This window comes from Morone saxatilis, unplaced genomic scaffold (genome assembly GCF_004916995.1).
Source record: "Morone saxatilis isolate NCDOM2014 unplaced genomic scaffold, NCSU_SB_2.0 Contig14, whole genome shotgun sequence".
Classification (NCBI taxonomy): Eukaryota; Metazoa; Chordata; class Actinopteri; family Moronidae; genus Morone; species Morone saxatilis.
The window spans coordinates 19,505,582-19,531,800 of NW_023339696.1; the positions used below are offsets into that span (position 1 = coordinate 19,505,582).

Here is a 26,219-nt window from a genome sequence, read left to right on the forward strand (position 1 = left end):
AAGGAACTGGTCGTGAGTTTAATTCAGCTGATTGATAAATAATTAATCTATTAAATAATTATTAAAATTCCTTGTTGTTTCATGGGATTCTAAGTATGCTGATGTGTGCTTTTCTTTTTATGTGCATACCACTTGCAGTGTTGTCTTGTGTAAAATATAATGATCAAAGAATACACAATTAATAAATTATGCATAATTCAAAAACATATTTGGCTTCCACAAAATAAATCTGCTCTGTTCTGTGAAACGAAGGCAAAAACAAGTTTGCTTTTAGTGTCCAGAGTTTACTGTTGTGTAGTAAAAGGTCCAATCAATCAATCTTCCTCTATTTCCACAAGATAGTTAATAAAAGAGATTATGTGTTACGCTTAAAAAACTGTGAAGACTTTGTAATGAATCACAAATGTATGATAGACACATGGCAAGAACTATCCATTGACAGATTAACAGAAAGGCATGCATAAATTGAAGTGACCTTATTTTGGAGATACTGCAGCCAATAATGAACATTCAGACCTCAGTTTGACATGACTCCCAAATTTCTGGCAGCCTGTTTAATGTTTATTTCCAGGTTGCCAAGGTAGCATCATAACATACATTTATAAGGGGGAATTTTGCCAGATAAAACTCAAGGATAGTGGTTCCCAGCCAGGGGGTCGTGAAAGCTTCATGGAGGCCTTACTGATGTTAATGCGTGTAAGAAAACTAAACGAAAATATACAAAGTAGGGCCAAATATTGCAGACATTTGGTTCACTTCTCGTGAGAAAGTAAATGTAATGTAAATTGTTTAATAAAACCCATGCCAACGCACCAGGGACAAGAGACCACACTTAAATAAGCTGAATAAGTCTGCATGATTGGTTAAAAATGATTAAAATATAAGTAACAGACGACAATTGTCAATATCTATATCCAATACTTGTTTTACACAAACTTCTGGCAGTTATGAGTTCACTATTCTATCACTTGTTCAGCTTCATAGTATACAGTTTTGAATGTGTATGAATACTCTATAAAATGTGTCACTTAAGGTAGGGGGTCGTCAGTTACACTCATGGGTAGAAATGATTGTAAAAAAACAAACAAAGATGTACAGGAGTATTCCAGGAGAATAACTGTCTCAAAATTCTTTCCAAATGTCTTTTACACAAAATCCGCATGGCCGCAGAAGCCCATCCCTTGGCGCGATTTATACACCTATATAAAGTATGCATTACATTAATGCACCCCCCCGTCTTCTGCACAGTTTCTTCTCTTATCTTTCTTTATACTTATCTTATTTATATTTTGAAAGTACATTATTTTCTGGGTCTTGGATTTTTTGTGGTTGATTCTGAATAATCTGATATTATTTGTCAAGTGTGTTATGTATATTTTAGCACCAATGCATCCCAGGTCACATTCCTCATAGGCGTTAAAAACCTACTGGCAATAAACAAAATTTCTGATTCTGATTCTGATTATTGTGCTAAATATTGCGTTTATGTACAAAATTATTCAGGTTGTTCTGGTAATTATTTAAAGCATTAAATATCAGTATCTTTTAAAGAATAATAAATATGTCACTGGGTCATCAGTTTACTCAAAAAGGGGGGAACCATGCTTTAGGGGGCTCTTGACCGGTGATTGATGGCGGGTTGCCGTCCGTCTGCTACTGCATTCGCGGTGACGTCACGCCGCAGCGTTGTATAAATACCCCCGGAAGCGGGCGGGCCCTAACTTGGGGGTGTCTGCATCTAACGGGTGTCAGGGCGGCCTCCTGTACCGGATACGTTTGCTGTTTCATTTCTCTGGCTTTCAGGCGAACTACCAGAGGAGGTGTTGTAGGGATGGGCGTTGGGAGGGCTGTTTACGGAAGCGAGAAACCAAAAAAAGAAAGCCAAGAGAATCACTCCGCCGTGTTCAGTTCCCCGTCAGGACAAAACACCGTGAACCTTCCGGCCGCGGTCAGCTCGCTGCCGCGGAAGAGTTCGTCTCTGCTGCTCCGGTGTTTTTCATGTCGGGGTCTCTTTCACTTTAAAGCAACTGAGCAGAAAACCTGAGCAGGGTGACTCTACCGGATCCTCCGTGGTCGGTTGGGAAACCTAACCGCTCAAACAACTTGTTACGTTTCACTTTTACACCGTCTTTGGGTTCGCTGGGCGCTCCCCAAATCATCACGCTAACGATAGGCTAAAACGACAGTTGGCTTTTGGGCGTTTAGATTAGCTTGGCGTTAGCATTAGCATTAACATTAGATTTCTCATTAGATTAGGCATTAGCTTTGGCGTTAGCATTAGCACCGCCCCGCCTTCAATCAACAGTTGTTGTTTTCCTCAACTGTGAGTAAGTATTCTGTCTTTTAAAAGTTACTTTAACAACTAAATAAAAGAAGAAAATGGGATTAAGTGGAAATCTCACACGAGTTGAATGAAGTTCTGCTTTTTTTGTTGTTTGGTTGTTAACTTCAAGTAATAAAAGGCTCATCAGGTGAACGAACTAAAATCCATGAAAGGTGCCTATATAATGAAGAGATTAAAATAAAAATTTACAGATCTAAATGTTAAGTGCAATTTTAAAAGGTTTCTTTAATAAATAAAGTTAAAGTGTCCCAGTTGTGCGTTAACACATTGTTCAAGGAAGTATTTGATAAAAAAGCCCACAAAGTGTGGAGAAATGTTTTAAAAAATTACAGCGGATGGAAAACTAAAAAAGTTAAAAAGGCTATCTTAAATATTTACTAAAAATACTTCAGTCAGTAATGCAGACTTTAAAAAATAAGCAATACACCACTGCTGGTAAACGTGTCTTAACTTTATGCCTCAGTACAAAGTGCAATCCAGCCTCCAGTTCACATTGAGATCCTATAGTTTTACTTCTTCACAAGTTTTAGAAGCATTTTACATGAAACCAAACGACACACTTTGATCGGTGCTACTGGGGCCACCTGCGTCCAGCTCTCTATCCTCACACACCTGATTCAGATCAACTGTAATGACATCCCAACTCCCATGCAGCGCATTAGTGTTGTGGCTGTACATCATGAAACACCACCAGGTTTTTTAAATTTGGAAAGAGTTGGCTTGTGAAATACCTGAAAACTCTGCCAGCACAGATTTCTAACTTGACTGGACTTGAGTGCTGAAAAAAAAAAAATAAAACGTCTCAGACTGAGAGGGTAACGACGTTTACGTTCAATAAAATGAAAACATGTTTTCAAGCCTCAAAAAGTCAACAGAGAGCTTGCAGACAGACCTCCCACTCCCTCTCCCACGTTTACTAGCACATGTTAATGAGAAAAGTAACAGACTAGAACTTAATCCTTCTTCTTTGCAGTTTTGCAGATGTTCATTGTTGAACAGAAAGTAGTTTAACCAGGGAGCCACAGCTCAATAAAGCATTTAACCTAAGAAATACATATTTATCTGACATATTTAGCTTCTAAACAAGTTCTTGTGGGTGCCAGTACCCAGTACAGCTCCTCTTATGCCAGTGAAAGTTGACATTGGTTTGGATGCCTGCATTTCTGTCTCCAGTGTGGGAGGGAAAACGCAGGCCTGTTTTGGTCCCTCAGCCTTGTCCTGTGCCAAACCCCCAGAGTTCAGACTGTGTGGGACTTTAACTAAAACACCACTCACACATTCACACAATTATAACACTGTGATGTCTTCCACAGCCATCAAAACTACACTGCGTCACTTCACAAGTTTCTGAAGTGACAGCCCAAATGTCTTGACCTCATGGGGAGCTTATTGTATTTGTTCATCAGAGTGTTTCTCTCTCCGCCTCTTTGATTCAATTAAGTGGTGCGTCAATGCATTCGTGGCAGCTCGTATGTTAAAACCTAGATGTGGTGATTGCTGAGCACCGGATCCGCCCTGTTATGGCATCTTATGAGGTAAGAGGAGGAATGGTGTTCGCAGTTGTTGAGGTCTGCAGTGCAGCAGATAAACATTATTCTGGTTTATAAAAGCAGGGAGGGGTGCAGACGCTCAATATGAAGTTGAGGCTTATAATGTCTGTCTCAGGTCATCGCTCCAGTAGAGTATTGAAATCGCTGGCAGATTATCAGAACAGTGAGATGGGAGTCGTATTGTCTCGGCTGTCCAGGAGAAACTGACCAAAACTCCCCTCTCCACTTATCTATTTCCATATGAATTATTCACTGGATTGCACATATTCTGAGATCTTATTACAATTCATAACGTATTGCATTAAGAATAAATACAGAAAATGATACCAGTTTAAAAAATACTAGGGGTTTTATTGTGTGTGAAAACTCATCATTCTGATTTTCTTGATAGTAAATTCTTAATTGATTTTCAGGGTAGAAACATGAACAACACTAATCTTGTTGTAAAATTGAACATTTGGTTGCTTCTATACACATACATATTGATACCTTAAAGTCAATAATGGCCTTATGATTACATGAAAAATTAGTTTCCCCACCATTTCCACCTATTTGTAGTCTTTAGAATTGAGATAAACTTTTAACTTTAACTTCTACTTTTGACTGATTTAAATGGTGATTTGATATTTAGAAGTTTAAGGTTTTCAAACACATATCTAAGCGTACAGCTAACAGTCTGCATATGGTCCACACTGCACATTTTCTTTTATAAGTTCCTGTGTATATGATTAAATACCCCCCCTCCAAACAAATCCAGCGGGAGAGGATTGCAACAGAATACCTAAGTGGTGAACCAGTATCAAGATGGGCCTTCATTTGTTTTGTACGCGTTGCTCATCTTTTAGGAAAAGAACAGGGAGCTGCCTCGGCTAATGCCTGAGAATAGATTATGGATTTTCTCACTGAGCCCAGCAGCCTGTGCCAGTCTAGAAATGTTACTGATGAGTCAGAAAGTGAGAAAATTGGTGGTTTGTTAAAGCAGCGGTTGGTCAAGAACCCAGATTCAGTACGTTTGTCTCAGGGTGTAAATGCTCTCAAACATTTTGAGGCAAAGTATATGTGAAAGACCTGGTAAGGTAAACCAGGAACCACTTATATTTTCTCAAATATCTGCAATGAAAGGGCAGATGTTTTGTACAGAGACCTGACCTCTGCCCACTCTTTTAGAAGCTACCAAACCACGACATTTAGCTGCCTTTTTCTGTGAGCGGTCAGCTCGGAGCGGTCTGAGAGAACACGCCCTTCCTGAGCAGAGGCTGGAGGAGCTGGCATGGATTCCTCAACATCACCCACAATAAACATGTATAGTTCATTTCAAGGCGTGTGGTTGAATCGCAGATGGTGCAATTCTTTAGTTACATTCCCCTTGAAAAATAGTTTCATCCAGACAATCAGGCCACTTCTGGTCTTGGAGATTTAAAGTAAAGACATATTGTTTAGCTGAACTCCTCAACCTTCTTTATTAAATAGCTGAAAAGCTAATAAGGTGGTACATGTCTTTGTATGTACTTTGGCCAGTAAGTGAGCTGCTGACATACAGCAACAATAACTGTGGTAGTAATGCTTTGAGAGGCGCCTCCTTTAATAAATAACACACAGTTTGAAATGACAAATTTGATTTATAACATCCCTAAGAGGCTGCAACAAAGTTACATTTCACAATAAAACTATTAAGACTTTCCAATTTTGGTCAAGTCTTGTTAAGAGAGTGCACTGATTGCCTCATTTTTTTCTGTTATGGTGAAAACAAATCTTTTCACAGAAGAGGTAAAAACCTTATTTGCTTAACTTTTCATTGTTTGATAAGAGAATTTCAATGAAGTAGACAGAGTTCAAGCCAAAACGATTTCCCATACAAACGCTGTTCCAAATTACAACATAATTCAAAGAACAAGTTGCTCAGCTGTTGGCAGACAACAGTTTTTGCTATGGCTCTTTTATTTTTCCTATAGCACAAGCATGCTTTGCTATCACAAGTCAAATTGCACATGACTTTTAGAAAATACGAGTCGAGCTGGGATCCACAGACAATAACAACCTATCTTTGATTCAATCTTACAAAACAATCTTCTTCGCTTTGCTTCTCATTCTTCCAATCCATGCTTCGCTCCAACATGTCTGGCTCAGCTTCAGGCCATTTGTTAAGAAAACTTCTCAGCAGGACGGGAGACAAGAGGCCAAACGGTGAGGTCATTGCCGGGTACACAATTCATTTTCAGCTCGGGGCTCTGTGTTTATACAGTCTCGTTCAGATGGTGTGGATGGCTCTCTCAGGACCAAAATCGTTTTTTAAAAACAGAGTAGTATTTAATGTAGAGTGACAAGGCAGATAAGAGCAAATTAGGCACAGGAAGAGAGGATAAGCTGGGTTAATACTGACAGCTGACCCCTTTTGTCTCAAGCACAAATCTGAGCACCTACTGCCTCATCTGTGATGTTGTTTTATCTGCAACATATTCCCCAGTGCAGAAGAACTCTCCTAAATAGTACTAGAATGAAAAAAAAGACAAATATTCAATTTAATATTGAGTCTCTGTAGACAGCTGATAAGTTGAGTGTGGCGGCTGGAGAGGAGTTTGTAGAGAGTGAGCAGTAAAACTCCTCAGATCTAGAAATAAGTTATTATGAATGTCCCTAACACACCTCCTGCATATCACTTAAAAAACATATCACAAATCCATGTCCACTCTCCTCAAACGCCTCCTACAATTTTCTGTCTAGCAGGGAGGCAAGAAGAAAAACAAAGTCTATATCTAATTTTAAACCTGAGACAGGCTGTTTGTGGGTTGTTGTTTAGACTCACTGGCATGTTTGTGGACGAGGGTATTTTTATTGTACACTTTATTGTAAACTAGGTCATTCACTTGTTGTGCGTAAAATTGAAAAGGGCATGGCATGCCCATTTGCCGCACCATAAAGAGTCCTACTGAAATTTTGTGGTTTATTGTGAGTTAAAATAGAAACAGGAGCACACACAAAGTGAATATACAATAATATATATATATATAGATTAATTAATAAGAATATCCTTTGACTCAAGAACAAATGGCTGTGACTGAAAATATGTTGCATCCAGAGTTCAGTTGCACAAACCAATTAAGCCAAAGATTTTTTTTTAGAAACCTGTGAACTTAAAGCATCCGTGTGACTTAAAGACCAGACGGGAGGCTGAGAGCACAGATGGAAATATTAACAAACTCACCTGTTTGCTGTTGAACCCAAACTCTGCCGCTCTGTTTGGAGAGACAGAGGAACAGCATCACCAAGCTGAAACACATGTTGGCAGCAAAAGACAAAAAAAAACAAAAAAAACAAAAAAAGTTAAAATGACAAAAAGAACCACAGCTTCCTCAGCCTCTTTTCTTCCTCCTCTCTCTTCTCTTGCAAGAACTGTTTTGTCTGATCCACTTCCACTCGTCACTCTTTCTCTGAATCTCAAGCTCCCTGCAACACACACACACACACACACACACACACACACACCACCCTGTTTCTAACTACACCCTTTCTCTCTTCCTCATTGCCTGTTCGTCCGTTGCCATGGTGATCACAAAAGACACAAGGATCAGCTGATGAGGCTTTGGAGCACACTTTAAAAAGACCTGCACACATTAAAAAGACCTGCACACTGACTTATCATCAGTCCATTTTCTAAAATTATGCCTCCAGTGTAGTTTCCCTTTTGGATCACAGCTAACATCTCTCCCATCATTCTGAGAGCTAAAAGTATAAATAGGACCATCCGCCGTACTGTAGTGTATGGCGCCTCCCTCTGTCCAAACCAGCTGCAGGGACAGTGAAAAATCTGACAACTGAGATTAGACATGGTGATCATGATGCATACAATGCCAGGCCTGGAATCTGTGCAAGTTATGATATTCCACATTCCACGGGAAGTCTTGTTTATGACTCCTCAAAACAGTGTGTCTCTATTCCAACAACAACATCCTTTTGTGGGCCACATGGAACAGAAAAAGTCTCTTTGTTGCAGATTAATTTCCAGCGGTTTTGTAAAAAAAGCCTTGTTTTTTGTTTTTATGGCATGTAAAAGTGACAAAAAGCGAGGTTTTTAACGAGCACTGTGGCTGACTCCACCACCTCTCATAGCCACCACTTTCATCATTTTTTTCCTATCTGCTACGAGAGCAAACACAAAATCCTTGGCAAAGAAAATGGCAGCTGAGCGTTTATTGGACTCACAGCTGGAAAGGCAATCAGTACCCTGTCCTATAATGCACACCATAAACACAGCGTACAGTGTGGATTTTCACACAGAGAGCTCATGCTGACTTTAAACAAGCAAATAAACACACAGAAGTTGGAATAAGTCTCATTTTCACACATTTAATGCCTCCCTGTTGTCTGAAAGTTAAAGATGAGCGTAAATACAGGAAGCCAGAGGGATACAGAGAAGCATATTAGTTAGAAAATAATGTGAATAGTGACAGTTAGAAGTATATAAAATGAAAAAACAAGAACAGAAATAATAAAGATAGAAGTTTTTTTCCCATTGACATTCCCATATGTGCATTATTCCTATCCATACCATGTGATTGAAGGACTCCACTGTCCTCGTCCTGTGTAAAACGTCTGAAGTTCAGTTGAAGCTAATATGAGGCCTCAACAATCTGAGTAGGAAATTAATTGGTAATCTTACAAATTATATTTTTTTGCTGAGCTGCATCAGAGGGATAGTAACATAAGTAAATATGCCAATATAAAGGCTCTGGAAGCCTCATATAGGCTTAAGCTAACATCCTTTTCACTGAATTTGCTTAAAAAAGAGATTTTTTTTAATGAGCAAAACTTCTCAATCTCACATTCCAGTTGGTCCGTGTGATCTGTTGGTATCAGTATCAATCAGAACACATCATTAATGTGTCTGGGAGATAGGATTTCATCAGACATGTTTATGTTCTCTAGATGGGCTCCACTGTCAAACTGAAAACAACCCTCAGAACACCCTCTGGGAATTTAGACAGAAATTAATGCATAAAGGGGAGAAAAGCTTGCGATAACATACATTCATTCATCTCAAGTTCTTGGAAAAGGTTACATAAAATGATTTGAAAGTCCAAAAAGGCCAGGCTTTAGTGTAAACATCCAGAAGGGACATCTCCTCAGCTGGAACATGTAAACTTGATTAACCTGCCTGGGAGCAGCAGGAGTGACTCATCTATCATATTGTGCTGCATATCTTTTGCTCTCAGACCTCATTTATTCACATTTACTATATTCATACTGCAGTTCATATAGCCGTGGCTTAGTTAAATTTACTTATGCCAGAGTATTGTCACAACCGATACAGCAACAGTGTGATCTTTACTCATGTTCCAGCTCTCTGTATATAATGTTGCTATAATAAATATGTTTAGCTTGTAGTCTTGCCGTGTATCTCCCCCTGTTATGTGTCGAAACACTTTTTAAGATTCCCGTATTGTCATTGAAAAGGAGTATGGCTCTATCAATTTGATGATATGCACATTAAATTCAATAATATGAAAAACACACCGGTTGTCAATTGCAAAACATCTGAATATTTAGAAAAAATTAGTCTCTGAAGCTTCATTGTGGATGCAACATGATTAAGAGATAACATGTTTTCTAAATACACTTAAATGAAAAGTTACTTTATTACCTATTATTTTGTGTCAAAATGGCTAGTCGGTAACCTACAGATTGGTTTATTTATTCCACTGATTCCCAACCAGGGGTAGTAGTTGTAGTGGACACACTCCAAACACTTTGTTACCTTGTTTAGGTAAGTGCTGTATAAAATAAGTTATTATTACATGACTTTCAAAGTTAGATACCAAGGGGAAGGCCCACTTAGAAATATTGTCATTACAGAACAAGCAGAGAAGTGAATAAATGGTTGATGGAGAGCTAATTTTACTGTATTTCAACTATTTATCCATGACTTCTAATAGTAATGCCTAAATAGATAGCTAAAAGTAATAGATAATGGTTGAAATCTTTAGCTGGAGGTATTTTTAAAAAGCCTTAAGTGGATATAATACTGTAGATCGCTTTAAGTAATGAATAAACTTGAAATAGTTAGCCTCAACCCTTAAAAATAGATGAAAAAGCTGAAACTAATGGGGAAATTGTTGAATGTCCAGTTTCTATCACTCCAAATTACACATTTTATGTGTGTAACATTTTGTTCTACAACCTTGTGTTGTATAATGATAATAATAAACTGATTCCTTCAAAACTGTAAATATAAACTAACCTAAACGTTTACAGTTCAACTGTATAAAAAAGTACAACCTAATTTTAAAATGATTATGTTTACAACAATGAAATGAAACTTAATCAGGAAGGAAAGGTTTGGAAACAACTGCCCTAACCTCAAGGAAGTAGCTACTTTAACCCCTAACCTTAACTAAACACTTACTGAACCCTTATCTTTCCCTAAACAAGTCGTTTTTTAATTAAACCTTTTGTTTTGTCACATCATAAAACGGATGTAGTTTTTGTTTTCCCGTCGCTAGGGGGAGACTGTCTGCTGTTAGTTACAGTAACAGTACATGGACACAAATGTGGGATCATTCCTCCGCCTGGTGGTCAAAATAATTAAACAACAGTTAAATACCAACACATGTCGAACAAAAAACAAATGTATTCGTGCTCTATTAAGTAGCTACGCAATGCTGTATATTATCAATACAAATGTCCCGAACGAAATATTACATTATGATTAAATAATAGTTTCACGACCGTCGACAACGCGAGGGGGTATAGCTCAGTGGTAGAGCATTTGACTGCAGATCAAGAGGTCCCCAGTTCAAATCTGGGTGCCCCCTACATTGGAAAGAGAAANNGGTTCAAATCCGGATGCCCCCTGAAGTGATCATTTTTACCTCCTATGAAATCAATCTTACTGCGATAGAAAGTAGATCTCAAGAGCCATAAAACGTAGTTAATTGCTACTATAAAGTTATTTTTACTCCAGACGTCTGCATGAAGACAGGCAGATATACTGCCAGGATTGGGGAGCAACTGTAACTGTGATTCATTATAGTTACAGAAAAAAGCAGGATTATAATTTAAAAAATACATACGTTTTTCTTTTAAAACACACATACAAGACAGTTGCATCAATACTTCTCACTGACGGCAATGAGAGTGTAGGTGCAGTACTCCACTATCCTTAAATAGTGTGCTGCGTATTGTTGGTTGGAACAAAGAATATTAAAGCTGCAGGATATAAAACACACCCAGCGCATATTTGCAATAATAATATTTATTCAAAAACTTTACACAATACAATACATACTTTAAAATATGACTCATAATACTTAACAGCTTGCTCCTTTTTCATATTCCTGTAATATACAGTAAATACTTGAAGAGCTTTGTTTAAAAGAAATAAACATCTTTAGGTCGAACAAAAGTGTGCAGATGTTCAGAGGCATAATACATCAACAGCTGGGAGGGAGGCCACAGGAGCTACAGCATGTGCTTACAGTTTCTTCCCAGTTATTGTGTAATCGATATAAGGCAGCTACTAAAAGGTGTTTTGCAACCAGCGAGGTAACTCAAGATGGAAAGTAATTGGTGACGAGAATCGCCAATCAAAGGTCATAATGAGATCATGATTGTCACACTAAATTGAAATTAAAGCCCAACTCAAATTAAAATGTGAGAAAACTCTTTATCTGTAAAAGAAAATATGCTTTAGTGTTCAATCTGTGATCATGTTTTTAAGATGTTGTATTATTTAAGTGAAGGCTGTAACATCTATGGCACACGTTCTTCAGTTCTAAGGAAAAATGCAACTTGTTTAACCTCAGTGATATGAAATGGAGACCAGCGTGGAATGTGATATTACTGGTCAGGTGAGGATATCTTTTATAAACAAAGTAGGTCCACCTCACTAAAACATCTCCTAACAGTGCAGTAAACGTTCCCAGTAAACCAGATTATTATTGCAGTACAATCAAAACCACAAAGCGGGTTTTAGAAAAGTACAAAAAATCAACACCTGGAATCTGAATTTACTGAGATTTGGCTGGGGAGGAGAGCGTTACACCGACTGTAAAGTCATCCAGGTTCCTCTGTGGCTCATCCACCCTGAGGCTGGTACAGACTCTCACACAGCTGGGTAAGACATACTGTAGGTGTGGCAGAGACAGGCTCTATCTCAGGCAGGCGCCATGTTCACAGGACTTTGCCCAAAAAAAAAAAACCACACTGTAAAAACCCTGACACCGTGGCCTTCGCAGGGTTGGCTCAGATTGAGGAAGTTTGACCCGCTTTGGAGCGTGCTCTAGTTTGCAACAACCCGTGACTTCATCCAGTCCAGACTGGCAGGTAGGCTGGGAGAGAGAGAAAGGAAAGAGGGGAGGAGGTTATTCCAGCAGAAGTTGATGTCTATAAAAAAATAGCTTTAAAGAGTTGACTCATTCACACTAAAGAAAGAGAGAGTGAGTGTGTGTGAGGTGTGTTAGACTCACCCCTCTCCTGTCAGGGCGCAGCAGGCTTGGACATGCCAGGAGTGTGTTGTGATGGAGTCGAGCGTGAGGCACTGGGAGATCTCTGCCGCCGTCATCGAGCCCTTCATGTCTTGTTTGTTGGCCAGAATGAGAACAGCTGCGTTCTGAAGGTCCTAAATCCAAAAACGAGAGAAGATGGGTCACAGATTAAGGCTCGATATTAGTTCACATTTATAGAACTGACAAAATTTTCCATTGGAAACCCCATGTAAATATCCTTCACGTCAGCTTTTGAGAACAAGCAACCTCAGCGGGATATTTAGACACATGTCAACATGTTGACTCACACAGACTAAGCTGAAACTTCCTCATCACGTTGTGTCATGGGTTTATGAAAAAAACCTGCCGCAGTTCCTCACTCTGGGTGTATCTCAGACGTCTAAAGCGTAAATAGCAGACTTGGGCTGAACAACAAAAGGGTTTAACGTCAAAGGCCGCTTTCAAACTAAATTAGCTGATTCTATTTTGACTCTGATAATCTGATTTAAGACATAAAACCAAATCCTGCAGTAATCTGATCTAAAGTCGAGTGATTTGTGGTAAAATAAAAAGTAAAGTCTGGATCATAGGGGCTATAACTCTTAAACTATAACACACATCTCCCAGTAAGTAGTAACTGCATTAGTACCTCATGTAAGAGCATTCGGTGCAGCTCTTCTTTGGTCAGAGTGAGACGTTCACGGTCGGTGCTGTCCACAACCAGAATGACAATCTGAAAGAGCCACATTAATAAAACAGTTATTAGCAGATTATCAGAGCCCAGGTTATCAGTCACTGCTGTTATGATAAGAGGGGGACATACAGACAGATATATAAGTAATATAAATGATTATGCAACACTGATAAGTAGCTTTATAATTACAGAGAGCATGGTTGCATGATAAGAAGCCAATGTGGGTTAATGTGCACATTCTGTTTCTGTTTCTGTCTTCTTCAATATCAAATTGCACGACTACCATCAACCATCATTTATGCATCACATTTACTATGATCAATGTGAGGAAGCAGGATTTTGTGGTGTTTTTTTGGGGGGAACACAACACCAAGAAACTTAACTTAACTTAAACTAAACTGAAACTCAAATGTGCAGACTGGGTACTTCAGATAAAAGCATCAGCAGTCATGTTTCTGATGTGTTTCAGTGAGGAGCTGAAGACTATAGGCAGTGATCCGTACCTCTGTGTTGCAGTAGTACGAGTACCAGCTGGCTCGAAGGCTCTCCTGTCCTCCGATATCCCAAACCAAGAAGTGTGTGTTGCGGACGGTGATCTGCTCAACGTTGCTGCCGATGGTTGGAGATGTGTGGACGGCTTCTTTTGTCAAACTGGGCAAGTTTTAAGTTGGAAAACAAACATTTAAAATACAGATTTTATAGTTTTATAATGACACAATTGTAGCTTCCAGAAAAGTCACTTACAACTGATAGAGGATGGTTGTCTTTCCAGCATTGTCCAAACCCACAATAATGACTTTGTGCTCTGTAGGATAATACAAATAAATTACATTAAATAAAAATAAATAACATTTATCCTGCACAGGGCAAACTGGATTTTGTAGGCATCATCATTTGAACACACTGTAATCTGGAGTTGCACAAGTAGTTTGAATGCATTGCAAGACAATGTACACACACACACACACACACACACACACACAGATAAGATAAAGACAGGTACAGGACTGTGATGTCCTGAGCAGAATTACATTCCCTGTCCACAGTGTGGTTATTACATCACTGCAGAGCAATAACAACCAGTGCAACAGTGTCAGGTACACACAGTGTCTGTCAGAGAAAGCTTAGGTTGACAGATTTACTGTCAAAATAAAAGCACGTTGATATGTAAAGTGATAAATAAAGAATATTAAAGGTTGGTGAGTGAGACTTTATATTATAACATATATGTGATTGAATGGCAGCTGACAAACAACATTAATTATGAAACTTTGATTATAAAAACTGTTTGAAATCACTGATAACATCTTACCTCTGTCACCGAACACAGCCATCATCTTGGTGAGAAGAAAGCCCATGTCAATAATAAAATGTCCAACAATTCAATTTAAAAAAGCTCCCGCTGGAACAAAACTTCAGTATCTGTCGGGCGAACTCAGCTCTTCCATCTGATATCAGTGTCTAACTCAGTGGGTGGCGCTTCTTAGAAAGAAAGTGTTTTTTTTTTTTCAGACGAGTGAATCACTGGCAGAGGGTATAGTAATGGTGCGTTCAATTGCGTGTAGGAAATCTAGGCTCCTGTGGGGGGACCATTAACATAGTAAACACAATATATCCTCCCTTCGTGGGGACATTTTTAGAGGATGTAGTTTGATGTAGACTGTATCAATGAGCGTAATCTAATAGATATAAATGGGATCAGACACAACTGCAATACAGATTATTGACCAAAAGGAGCCTTACTCAATAAAAGTCATATAAATGAAGTATTTACCACAGTTTGGCGACTTATATGTTGCAATATTTCATATTTAGCAAATGGGATTAAATGCTGTATCAATAATGTATGGTAAAAGTGCTTAATAGTTTTGTTATGTTGTTTAAAGGTAGCCTATGGAGTCCCAAATGTAGAACTGAAACTCTAAACAAACTCATTAAAAACAAATGAACTGGCCACAACAACCCTATTTTTATGCTGATAAAGGTTTATTTAAATCAGTAAAAGACTAAAATGTGTCAATTATGATCAGTTGAGAAATACAAAAATGTGTTTTAATGCTCTTCAGTGATACCCTACCTGTTGTTTATATACTCACAGTATGAATTGGGTTGTCTTTAATGGGTTTTTAATTAGTTTTTTTTTAACAATATCCCTAAAAGTACAGTCTATCAGATCCAAACAAACAAAAACAACCCACCTGCTATGAGGCTCTTATTATATTTCTATTTCCATTTTATATACCTATACGTACATTTATATTCTATAAATTGTGCTAAATATTGTAATATAAGTATTATTTCTATTCCTTTAACACTGTGTGAGTAAAACAACTGTAACAAACACATTTCTGACTCTGTTTCTGATGAGGTTCACTGAGTGCATCCAATAAAGCGAGACAATCACAGAGACGTCGGACTTTAATCAGGAGCACCTGAAGGCAACATACAACACAGGCGTCGCTTTATGTCACATCGACGGAAGGAGTGGACAGAATGACGCACATGTCCGCTCCATAAAAGGAAAGGGAAGTAAAACCGTGCTCCTTCCTCCTTCTGTATCACCAGAACTTTATTATGAGCCAACAGAAAGTAAAACCTGGTTACCAGGAATCCCCTGAAGTTTCCACTGGAGACTCTGTTCAGGTATTTCCCAAGTGATTCTAAAAACTGTTTTTTATTATTAATAATAATAATAACAACAAGAATAATGACTTGTATGCATATTAAGGACCTCATAATATATTCATTCCCTGTGAATCCTCAGTGGTTTGCTGACTCAGTTGTTCACATATTTGACTCTCTCTGTTGGGGCCTTTTTTTCCGGGTGTTCAGTGTTATTACTCGTACAACTAACAGGTGTTACAGTCATTTAAGGTTATTAACTGTCTAACATCTTCCCCAAAATATAATGTTTTTGTTTTTGTCATTTCATTTTCACTTTATATATCAAAACTTGATGCGTTCTGGATGTAAACTGTAATGAACAAAGATCAAAACATCTCTTTTCTGTCTCAGTCTTTTTCCATTACTTTATTTTTTGAAGTTATGTCCAATCTTACTGGAGTTTTAAGGTTTTACGATCATATTTTTGCCCTTTAAAATACTCAGTTATAACTCAAAATGTATTAATCAACATATTTTTAAGTAAATGTGAGATGTGAGTATTTGCTTAAGTGAGGAAAAGTACTATACTTACTGTACTTAACCTATAGTATACCTAGTATTTCCATTTTGCTACTTTATACTTCTACTCCACAGCATTTCAATGGGAATACTACAACCCCACTACATTTATTTAACACCCACAGTTCCTGTGTACTTTACAGATTTAGGATTTTATTTATAAGATATATAATCAGCCTTTAAATTATTATTAATTATAGTAAAACTGTAGTAGAAAGTAGAAAGTCAGCTGTGCTTTGATTTGCTATTACAGTAATATGTTGCTTACATGTTAAAGCTTCTGTAATGATAATCCATTAATGTAATATATTTAATTAAACACTTTGAAAAAAGCCATAAAGCATGATTTTTAATACTTTTAAGTTGATTTTATAGATACTTGTATCCTGTTAAGTAAAAGATAAACAGGTAAATTCACACTATGGTACTAATACTTACATTTAACATATAAATACTTCTACCAGCAGTGAACTGTTAGAACCCGATACCATAAACCAAATGTTAGTTTACATTACAGTGATCTCTTGTTAAATAACACTCAGATGGAAACCACATCTTCCCTTGTGCCATTTCCTCCACTACAGAGCACAAGCGAGGTGTAAAAGATGAGATGACAAGCATAACTGAGAAATAAAAAAAACAAAAAACAACAACCCACATCCTGGATTCAACTGTGCCTTGACCGAAACCCTCAGCAGGTGTGATCACATGCTGCTGCTGCAATCTGTGACAGGTCTTTTTATGAGTTCTGAGTTCCTGTCAGGCTCAATGTAAAGCGACGAAGGTCTGAGTACATTGGGAATGTGCAGGTACATTACTGGAGTACCTTGATCGGACAGGTTAGACAGGGTTATATTAGATGCAACATAATTATATAATCATCCTTAACTTGATAATGAGGATGTGGTTTGAGCCCAGGAAGAAGAATTAAAAAGCTTCTGCTGAACCATTTAAAATCTCTTTATATGTCCTGAGAGCAGGGTTGGGAGGGTTCCTTTAATAATCCAATACAATAACTAATTATCTGTTAAGGAATGTAGTGTAATCCAATATATTACAATGTTAAAGTAACATTACTTACTTACTTGCTTTCGATTACTTTTGGATTATATGCAAATAAAGACAAAAGAAATAGCAATTAGATGACTTTTATCTTTTCTATAAGACAACAGAACAATGTTGCCTATCCTGCTATTAATCCCCATTATTACTAAATGTAACAGTAATCTGATTACGTCTTTTTGATGGATTACAGTTACCTTTTTTATTATGTAACTCAGCTGTTAGTCATGTAATCTGTACCTCCCCAATCCTGCCTGAGAGACATTAAAGACACCACTAATGAATATCCGTGTGTACAAATACAAAGTCTCTGAGATCTGTCTGCGTGATGATGATCACACCTCACCGTATCAATTAAGTGACACAATGGCATTTTCTGATTAAATTTTTAATTAAAATACGAATTTATCCACAGATTAAAAATGAAAGGCAGAAAAAGCAAAATGTAGCTACAGTCAGGCACCAATGATACATTATTTCATATTTTTAACAATTGCGATAACGCAACAATAACATTATTTACTGATCATTATTTAATATTTATTTATTCAACTGAAGACGGGCGGGCAATAAGCAGCCCACCAAAGACATTCATGGATTCTCCATTATAGATAACTGAGTAAAGACCGAAGCTGATCCTATAACCCCCTCCCACCCGCCACACCCCACTTGATACTCCTCTCACTACCTCACAAGAACTGAAGATTCAAAAGAAAAGAAAAGAAAAGAAAAATTTGCAAATGTCCACAGGAAAAAAACAACACTAATTCAGTCAGAAATCAAGAGTAAGAAGAGAGTGGTATTTAATATCAGACAAGCTAGCTGTTTGGGTGGAAGTTGGGAGTGATTAACCACACACACGTACTTTTTTTTAATATAACCATTAGCCCTGAAATAAAAACAGACGACGAAGCTAGGTGCAACAAAAAAAACAAGATGTGCTGGAGCGATAGCGTCGGGCTGACGGTGCAGAGTAGCCCGGGAGACACGGAGAAGACACACATATGGTATGAAAACGAGTGTAACAAGAGTTAAGACATCCCACCGTGGCAGTGGTGGACATGGCTTGGCGAGACATTCCGGCACTTGTGATTGGAGTTTTCTTGAAAATAAGGGTGTTTTTTTTAAGGTGGGAGTGACTAAGGCAGGGACACTTCATTCACAAATAACTACAACTGCAGTGCTGCTTTGAATCTGCACCACGTTAGAAAAGAAAACAGAGAACAAAATGAACAGAAAAGGACTGGGTCAGACGCGTACAGTCGGATACAGTGGCTGAACCAGGTCAGGGAAGAAGTAAACGTCTTTGGAGTGTACTCTTTGTTGTTATCAGGCTGACACGAGTGTAGCAACATCGATAAATTGTTGTGTTAAACCATGGCAACTTCTCCACCAGCTTGTTTTTTTTAAGGTCTGGGTGATAAGAAAGTGGAGGTGAGAGACTCGGGGAACGTTTGGATCTCAGCATGGGAGAAATTACTGAAATCCAACAGCACTGAGTGAGATTAAGGTAAAGAGAAAACCCTGACACTGTACATGGGGGACGGTGACATTAGACCCTGTTTAAGACTGCAGAGGACAGACGTGGACGGACTACAGCTCTAACCAGCCTTCGCACTCTACAACTGAAGGAGGGGTTGAGTCATAACAGATCACAATCATAGATTCACAATCGTAACAATTACTGTCCTCGTGCTGTCAGTTTAGAAATCCATGATATTCATGCAGTATTAACATAGGAAACAAAACAAAAAAAGAACAGACCAATATTATTCTTTCTAAACATAAATAAATTGAATTGCAAGAAGAAGTTGATGGCAGTTGATGTATTTCTTTACACTGTACTGGGATGTAAACAGATTCATTTGTTAGCCTGACTGGCATGGACCCAGACCCACACTTCAGTTCCTTCTGAACCCCAAAACCAGACCCTTTCCCCTCCCTCCCTCCCCCATCCTCAGTCCAGTCGCTTCCTTCCCTCTGCGGTATGATGCATGTTCAGCGGATGTAGACGTCCCTCCCCCAGTCGTCCTGGTTCTTGTTGCGACTCATGTTGGCCCCCGTGTCCACAGGGTCCTGGCAGTACCGCTCCCTCAGCTTGGCGCGTCCATGCGGCTGCGTCTGGCTCGGCACCGGAGGATGGTTCAGGTTTTCCTGGTCCGGCTCGGCGCCTTCGTCTTCCCAGGAGGCCTGTCTGCCGTGATGCTGCGCCAGGTGGAGGCGGCTGCCCCCGCCCCCTCGGTAGGGCTCAGGCTCTTCGTAGGGGTCAGTCTCAATGTCCATGCAGGAGTCGCCGGCCTCGGTGTAGGCAGAGTCCCGGCTGCCCTGGGTCTCAGAGTCGAAGGTGTCTTGCCGTGACAGGCCCCGCCCGCTCCCTCCCCGTAGCTGACCACGAGACGAGCGCATGTACGTTTGCTGCTGCTGCTGCTGCTGCTGCTGCTGAGGTTTCCCGCCCAGGTCTGTCTGATAGTCATGCAGGGTGCCGCTCCCACCACACTCGGTCAGAGGCCCTTCCCGCTTCTGCTCACCGTGCACCAGGTATGGACCCTGCAGCCAGCCACGGCCATGCCACACAGCGACCATGCAGAGACACAAACAAGCAGAGCAAAACCGGACAGTCAGTGGTTAGTCAGCGGGGTTAGCGTGAGGCCGGACATTCGACACAGCACATCAAATAAAACACACAACATCATGGCCTGAGGTGTTCAAGCAACAGGTTTTGAAAGCATTAGTGTTCAGTCTATTTATAACACACACACATTCCATGTTTGCACCATGCGCACACACACATACTCAAAAATTGCAGAGAGCCAACACAAATACAGTTACTCAGTTTAGTCAAACAAACAAGCTCTAATGATTCAAATCATGATACCCACCTGCAAACACACCCAAGCAAGTTATTCAACAAGCAGACTAGAATATCTACCATTACAACAGTGCCACCTTCTGGCAGATTGACCTCATGGCAGAAAACAAATGGCAGAAAAATCACTACATGTGTACGTAATGAATTAAGCAATTTTTTTTGGCGCAAATCAGTTAATACCAACAGATTTGATGTGCAGCCGGCTCTTACACAATCAGAACTGGTTCCCTTTAAAATGACAGCCTCCATAAAAATGGCAGAAGGAGGTATGAAACATTTTTCCAGCCATTTGGTGCAATTCTGTCGCTCGGGTGCCACTCTGTCCATGACATAAATATATTTTTGGACAGAATGCAACTGATTATAATTGATGTGTAGCCAGTAGTAACTGAGGAATAAGAGACGCAGCTGATTAGTTATTATATTATATATGTATTAAATTATAAAGAGATTAAACTGGACAGGAGTGTTAGCAACAGCCTCCACCAAACTAAGCGTTTCTGTTTGAAGAGGCGGACATGACTTGCTGTTTTCAGGGGCGGTACCATGGCAACACGGAGAGAGGACAGCAAACTGGATTCAGCCTCCCAGAGAAGAAAAAAGTGCTGGAGAAAGGAGGCCACGGAGCTAAAGAGGGAGGGGTGGGGGCAGCAGATATCATTTTACTCTTGATTACAGCGAGAAATGGAGGCCCCCCTCCGCCCTCGAGCGCAGGGGGGCCTTATGGGTTATTCCTTGAGTCCAGTGTGGTTTGAGTTGAGCTGCTCTCACAGTTAAACAGTGCTAAGATACCGACTACGTAATGTTACTCGTGGGTGTTCTCAAACTAGCTGTTCATGTGTGGGAAATTGGCTGCTGATTAGCTCATGCTTGTGTGAAATACCTGCGTGTGTGTTTGTGTGAAGGTTTGTTGTGTATCTATATACAGCATAAACAGGGTTTTAATGCACTTTTCCCTTCAGGGTAAAGAGAGCACGCTGCTGGGTTGAGGTTGAGTTGCCGGAGTCCCACCCCACTCCCACCCCCTTTCCCCCTTTTCCCCTTTTCTCTGCTGGACTTCAGAGAGCATGTTCTTCCTCTTTCGCTACAGCACCGTCCATGTCAGGCCACAGATCCATATTCCTGCGCAGGGAGGTGAGCACCTGTACCTGCAGGTTGGAGACGGGCTCAGGGGAGGAGGCCAGGGCCGCCGTGGCCATGGTACGGTTGAGCAGAGGGTTGGGAGGGTTGCTGCTCGGGGGGTGTGTTGCCTTCCAGTACGCCTCCAGGTAGTCAGCAAGGTGCTCGCAGGCGTCCTCCAGCTGGTTCTCGTCCAGGATGATGTCAAACAATTCCTGCACATAAATAAAATGACAATTAGTTTTTTTCTTCCCCCTATTTTTTCTTGTTTTAAAGGTCCAGTGTGTAACATTTAGGAGGATCTATTGACAGAAATTGAATATAATGTTCATAGGTATGTTTACATTAGTGTATAATCACCTTAAAATAAGAATCACTGTGCTTTTATTACCTCAGAATTAGCTATTTTTATCAACAGAGTGTGCGGGTCCTCTTCCACAGAGGCCGCCATGTTGTTTCTAAAGTAACCCGTAAACACCGGCTCCAGGTAGAAGATTGTAAACCACCACTACATCCTCCACACTGGACCTTTAACAGACATTCTGGGAACTATCAGTTCTTTTATTACTCCAGTCACAAAGCCAAACTCACTGGTGGGCACTGGGCCAACTTGTCTGCTGCCACCATCTGCACATTTAGGTGTTTAGCCTGGGACTTGCCCCTAGATTTGATGAGCCTCTGGAGGACCTGCAGGGAGACAACAGCACTTTACTGAAACATCAATTATTCATGGGGATGTGCTTGTGCACTTTGGTAATTCTATCATGGTAACTTGATTTAGAAAAGCATCCACACTCTTAAATCTGTGCAAAGATCAGTCCGTCAGTGAAGTCAGCACGAGCATGTGTGGTTTTCTCTATTTTTGAGTAATTTTATCATGATGAAAGGAAAGATGGTACCCAATAGAGTCAGAGTCAGTTCACATCCTGCTGTTGGTTTCACACAATAGTTGCTGGTGATGACACACCAACAAACAAAGCAAAGCTCCAGAAAAGCAGTGAAGAATAAGACTGCTAGCAAACATGGAAGTGAACTAGTGACACACCGACACCAGTCCAGTCTGATACCGAGCTCAGCTCATTTAAGTGGTTACGGTCAAAAAGGGTGAGGAACATCTGATGAAAATAAAACAGGTTTGTTCCGTATCGGTATTGGCAATTTCCCAAATGTAAATACTTGTAATGTATTTGGTCTGTAAAAAATGGTGTTAGTGCATCCTTAATGTAAACAATGCAAGATTAAAAATATAGTTCAAAACTGACTTTGTACATGTAGACTTAATGTTTCCAAAACAATCTCCACAGGGGCCCTTTTCAAGTTGACATTCGGGCCTAGTTGATTTGACAACACTGATGTTTATTGATGGTATCTGCGAGTGTTGTTTAATACTACAGATCCCAGATTTCTGTGGGGAAGCTCCTGGAAGAGCTACTTTCTGAGAAATATAACCAAAAACAGCAGCCAAACAAACTAATGTTGTAAGAGTGGGTAGGCAGTTTGAATCCAACTTCACAACTAACAATGAAAGCGACTATAAAAAAAAGACATAACACAATATAAGCACATTGAAATTGTTTTCTTTAAGGTTGCCATACCTTAGGTGAAGCTATTTTGATATAGACAATGATGGGAGCCAGGGAGGTCTTCGCCAGCTGAGAGGGGTGGTTGATGGTGTCTGCATCCAGAGCGACCAGCTGGAGGGTGCGGGCCAGCTCAAAGATACGCTCGATCTCGCTCTGCACCTCCGCTGAAGGCCCAGGAACAGAGATAAGACACGTAAATACGGGTGAGGCAAGAAAAAAAAAGATTAATGTCAACTACATCTACCTTTGAAGAGACACCAGCTGTCTATCAGCCATACTACCTTTACTATGCGCACAACCAAAGTGACCAGCGTTTTAGTGCTTAATCATGCATGTCGAAGATTTAGAAGAAGTAAAAGCATATGAATTAGGCTGGATCACAGTAAAGTTCCATTTATGCACAGCTAAATGGAGCAGTGCAGCATCCTCATTCTGTTGCAGCCTCCCGACATTTACAATTTCCTCAAGTCCTTCTGATCTCCTCCATTACAAAGTTGCGAAGGAAGGAGGCGCATTGAGAATGAGATGCCTGTTGCACTTATAACTAATATACAAGGGCACAATTTCTCACCATGTAAATAAAACAAAAAAAAACAAAAGAGAAAAAGAAAAACACCTTCATCAAACAAATTAAGTGGAACATTAGTTTCTGTTAGCACTAAGTGGCACAGCGGCAATTAATCTATCATGTGAACCACTCAACTCTGTGGACTGCTTGGGTGTTTTGTTTCCATTGTTCCTCAACAACAGCCTATAAATCTTGTTATTTAGCATTTCGAGCACAGTTCCTCCTTCTCGTTTTTTATTTTATTTTATCAGCCTGTTGACGTGTAAGGAGAGAGATTAAAACCGGAAACCAGAATGTTCCTCGCCTGTCTGTTCAAACCTCAGCACCTCCCGAGGTGTGCGTGCTGCCAACCCAGTGGCAGAGAGAGATAACGAGGGCAAATGCAATCTGCACAGAGACGGGGCAGGCGCACAATTTAACAGCCTCCAGAGGGCTAAAGGATAGAGAATAAAAGCTGGAGGCATGAAACAGGGCCTCCGCAGAGTGATAAGAAATGTGAACTTTAACTCATATAAAGAAATCCCAGGCAAGGTTTCCATTAACCTCAACAAAGACCTTGACTTTTTGCAAATTTGGATTTGACTGTGGCGAGAAACTTGCTCTCCCTGCCATGACTAGACAGAGTTTATTAGGCGAGATCCAGCTTCTATACAGTCTATTCTTGGGTACACACATACGCTGTATAGTACACGGATACGAAAACAGAAGGTCACAAAAGGGCGAGAGCAGTATGGAAAGTATCGGCTTCCCTCTCTGCTCATTCCCGCTCATAGTCTACAGCGGGTACCAGCCGCCCTGCTGCCCTCCCACGGATCTCTTCCCGCTTTGGTTTTGTAATTCTTTTCTTTTTGTTACAGACTACAGGCTGTCACACAGAAGTTATGAGGAACAGAGAAACTGACAGGCAAGCAGACAGGCAGACAAACGATGTATGAGCAGATGATGAATATAGTGAGAAGGAAAGGGGAGGGAGGAAGGAGAGAGGCTTCATTGTCTTGTTGCGAGGAGAGCATACGTACCCAGTACGTCTGAATCAAAAGACAGTGGTGCAAGAAGATGGGAGGTGGGAGAGAAGATAGGGGGGAGGGCAAGGGGGGAGGATGGGTGGGCGAAGGGCAGAAAAGACAGGATGAAGAAAGAGAGAGGAGGCCAGATCAGACTCAGGTAGTCAGAGCAGGTATAAAAAGGGAAAAACTTGACACTTTCAGATCTCTGGATCATGCACCTACATGACCTGTTTATAAAATATTCATGTGCTTTTTAAAAAAAAGTTTTTTTCAGTGTCTTAACTCCTGCATCACCAGGAAAAGTCATTTTCCTGCAGTTTTAATGTGTAAATATTTGTACGTGTGAAACAATTTCAAGTAAATTGCAAACCAAGTTGCCTCTAAAAGGACGATAAAGAATAGAGCTGGTGTCTGATTCCTCTGTGCCACCGAACTCCATTGTTGTCCAATAACTGTTCAGTGAACAGTGAAACACATCAGAGAGCCGCGCTGTTCCCTTGACACAATGAACCACTGTAGTTTATTTTGAGTCAGTCCCACGTACACCATCCTGCTGCTGCAAATACTCACTAAAGCAACAAATGTATTAATCCACAGTTCAAAATAGTCCCCATCTATCTATCTATCTATCTTAGTCTATCTATCTATCTATCTATCTAAATAAAAAAGAAACACTCAAAGATATGAAACACAGATAGTGAAAGGTATTTAAATGGATGTTTAGCCACATGACATGGTGAACAGAAATGTTTTCCACTTGTTGATCTCCACTGTCTCCGTTTACTTTATCATCCGTTAAATAACAAAATGATATTCTAATTGTTGTCTTAACTGTACAGTAAACGGCCGTTTCTCAGCACGGTGTTCTGGTTTGTGTGGATCTGAAGTGGCTGTATGCGGCCTTACCCAGGCTGGAGCGGGTACTGGAGCGCTCAATGATGGTGTGTTTGCTGGGGTTGTTGAGGACCGAACGTTTGGCCAGGGAGATGTCGGCTGTCACCCGTGTGATGGATATCCTGAAACGGAGATCCGGAGCACCAGTTGTTACCAGGTTGTAAACAGAAACCACTCAAAGCAGAGCCCGTATGACGGCAGATGCTCCCACACTTACCTGCCCTCAAACTTGTGTTTCAGAAAGTCAAAGAGTGCTTTCTGCATCATGTCTGTCACCTGTAGACGGAAACATCAGGCGTAAGACAACATACCACGGGAGTTAAATTAAATGTAAAACAAGCATTTTTCCCCCTCCTTACTTCATATCCTTTGAGTGACGGCCCGACGAGGATGATGGGTCTCATGGAGGGGACCACGTCATAGGGCGGGACATGCTCCATCTGAGCCGCAAAAAAAAATTCCTGATCAGTTCCACAAAACTCACACAGCTGTACAGTCACATTGCCTGAACACAATTGCCCTCTCTCCCCTGTCCTCCATCTCCTCTGCGAGCGGCCCGATTGATGGATGGCGAGTTTCAGACGCTGGACTCCATTTGTTTTATTGAGCGCCTATGAATGTTTCGAAGGCAGGGATCAATTTCTCGCTGAAAGTACTCGCCTCTAGTTCTTAGTCTGCTGTCTCACATAATTAAAGTGTCCATAATTAAACCAGACGCCAGGGTGTCAGGAGAGCTCTCGTGACTGTGTGCTGCTGCTCTAACACAGACGTCACACTTCACACTTTTCTCTTTTTGTTATGCATCAGCTCTGTGGTGTGAACTGTCGAGTTCTTGCTGCCAAGAATTGCGGCTTTTTAAAAAAACT

At 40.2% G+C, this 26,219-nt stretch overlaps 3 protein-coding genes and 1 non-coding gene across 4 annotated transcripts in view; 1 reads left to right on the forward strand and 3 right to left on the reverse strand.

Moving 5' to 3' along the window:
- Nucleotides 1–7,172, reverse strand: part of LOC118323208 (plexin domain-containing protein 1-like) — a 14,968-nt gene extending 7,796 nt beyond the window's left edge. Inside the window, exons 1-2 of the mRNA XM_035655143.1 lie at nucleotides 7,097–7,172; nucleotides 3,451–3,603 (exon numbers count right to left, since the gene is read on the reverse strand). Coding sequence (XP_035511036.1) covers nucleotides 3,451–3,603; nucleotides 7,097–7,172 — 229 coding nt within the window. The remainder of the gene's footprint in view (nucleotides 1–3,450; nucleotides 3,604–7,096) is intronic.
- Nucleotides 7,173–10,631: 3,459 nt separating this feature from the next.
- On the forward strand, nucleotides 10,632–10,703 carry trnac-gca. Its single transcript has one exon. It is a non-coding gene; the product is annotated as a tRNA-Cys (tRNA).
- A 432-nt stretch (nucleotides 10,704–11,135) lies between these two features.
- On the reverse strand, nucleotides 11,136–14,536 carry arl5c (ADP-ribosylation factor-like 5C). The gene is made up of 6 exons (XM_035654330.1): nucleotides 14,381–14,536; nucleotides 13,813–13,873; nucleotides 13,572–13,719; nucleotides 13,024–13,107; nucleotides 12,357–12,508; nucleotides 11,136–12,218 (listed from the first exon to the last, which is right to left on the reverse strand). Exons 1-6 carry the CDS (start codon nucleotides 14,424–14,426, stop codon nucleotides 12,170–12,172), a joined length of 540 nt encoding a protein of 179 aa, XP_035510223.1. The 5' UTR covers nucleotides 14,427–14,536; the 3' UTR covers nucleotides 11,136–12,169.
- A 2,068-nt stretch (nucleotides 14,537–16,604) lies between these two features.
- cacnb1 (calcium channel, voltage-dependent, beta 1 subunit) overlaps nucleotides 16,605–26,219 on the reverse strand; it is a gene marked incomplete at its 5' end in the record, with an annotated part of 15,055 nt that continues 5,440 nt past the window's right edge. Inside the window, 8 exon segments of the mRNA XM_035655401.1 lie at nucleotides 16,605–19,860; nucleotides 21,331–21,516; nucleotides 21,893–21,988; nucleotides 22,897–23,048; nucleotides 24,472–24,480; nucleotides 25,366–25,475; nucleotides 25,571–25,629; nucleotides 25,713–25,793. Of these exon segments, the coding sequence (XP_035511294.1) occupies nucleotides 19,312–19,860; nucleotides 21,331–21,516; nucleotides 21,893–21,988; nucleotides 22,897–23,048; nucleotides 24,472–24,480; nucleotides 25,366–25,475; nucleotides 25,571–25,629; nucleotides 25,713–25,793 (1,242 nt within the window).

What these genes read in the sequence shown, in the direction of transcription:
- arl5c (XM_035654330.1), bottom strand. Translation starts at nt 14,426, where the DNA reads ATGGGCTTTCTTCTCACCAAGATGATGGCTGTGTTCGGTGACAGAG. An exon ending in GGCTGTGTTCGGTGACAGAG is followed by an intron (nt 13,874 to 14,380) that starts GTAAGATGTTAT and finishes ATTATCCTACAG; the next exon opens with AGCACAAAGTCATTATTGTG. An exon ending in ACCGAATGCTCTTACATGAG is followed by an intron (nt 12,509 to 13,023) that starts GTACTAATGCAG and finishes TTTTGGATTTAG; the next exon opens with GACCTTCAGAACGCAGCTGT.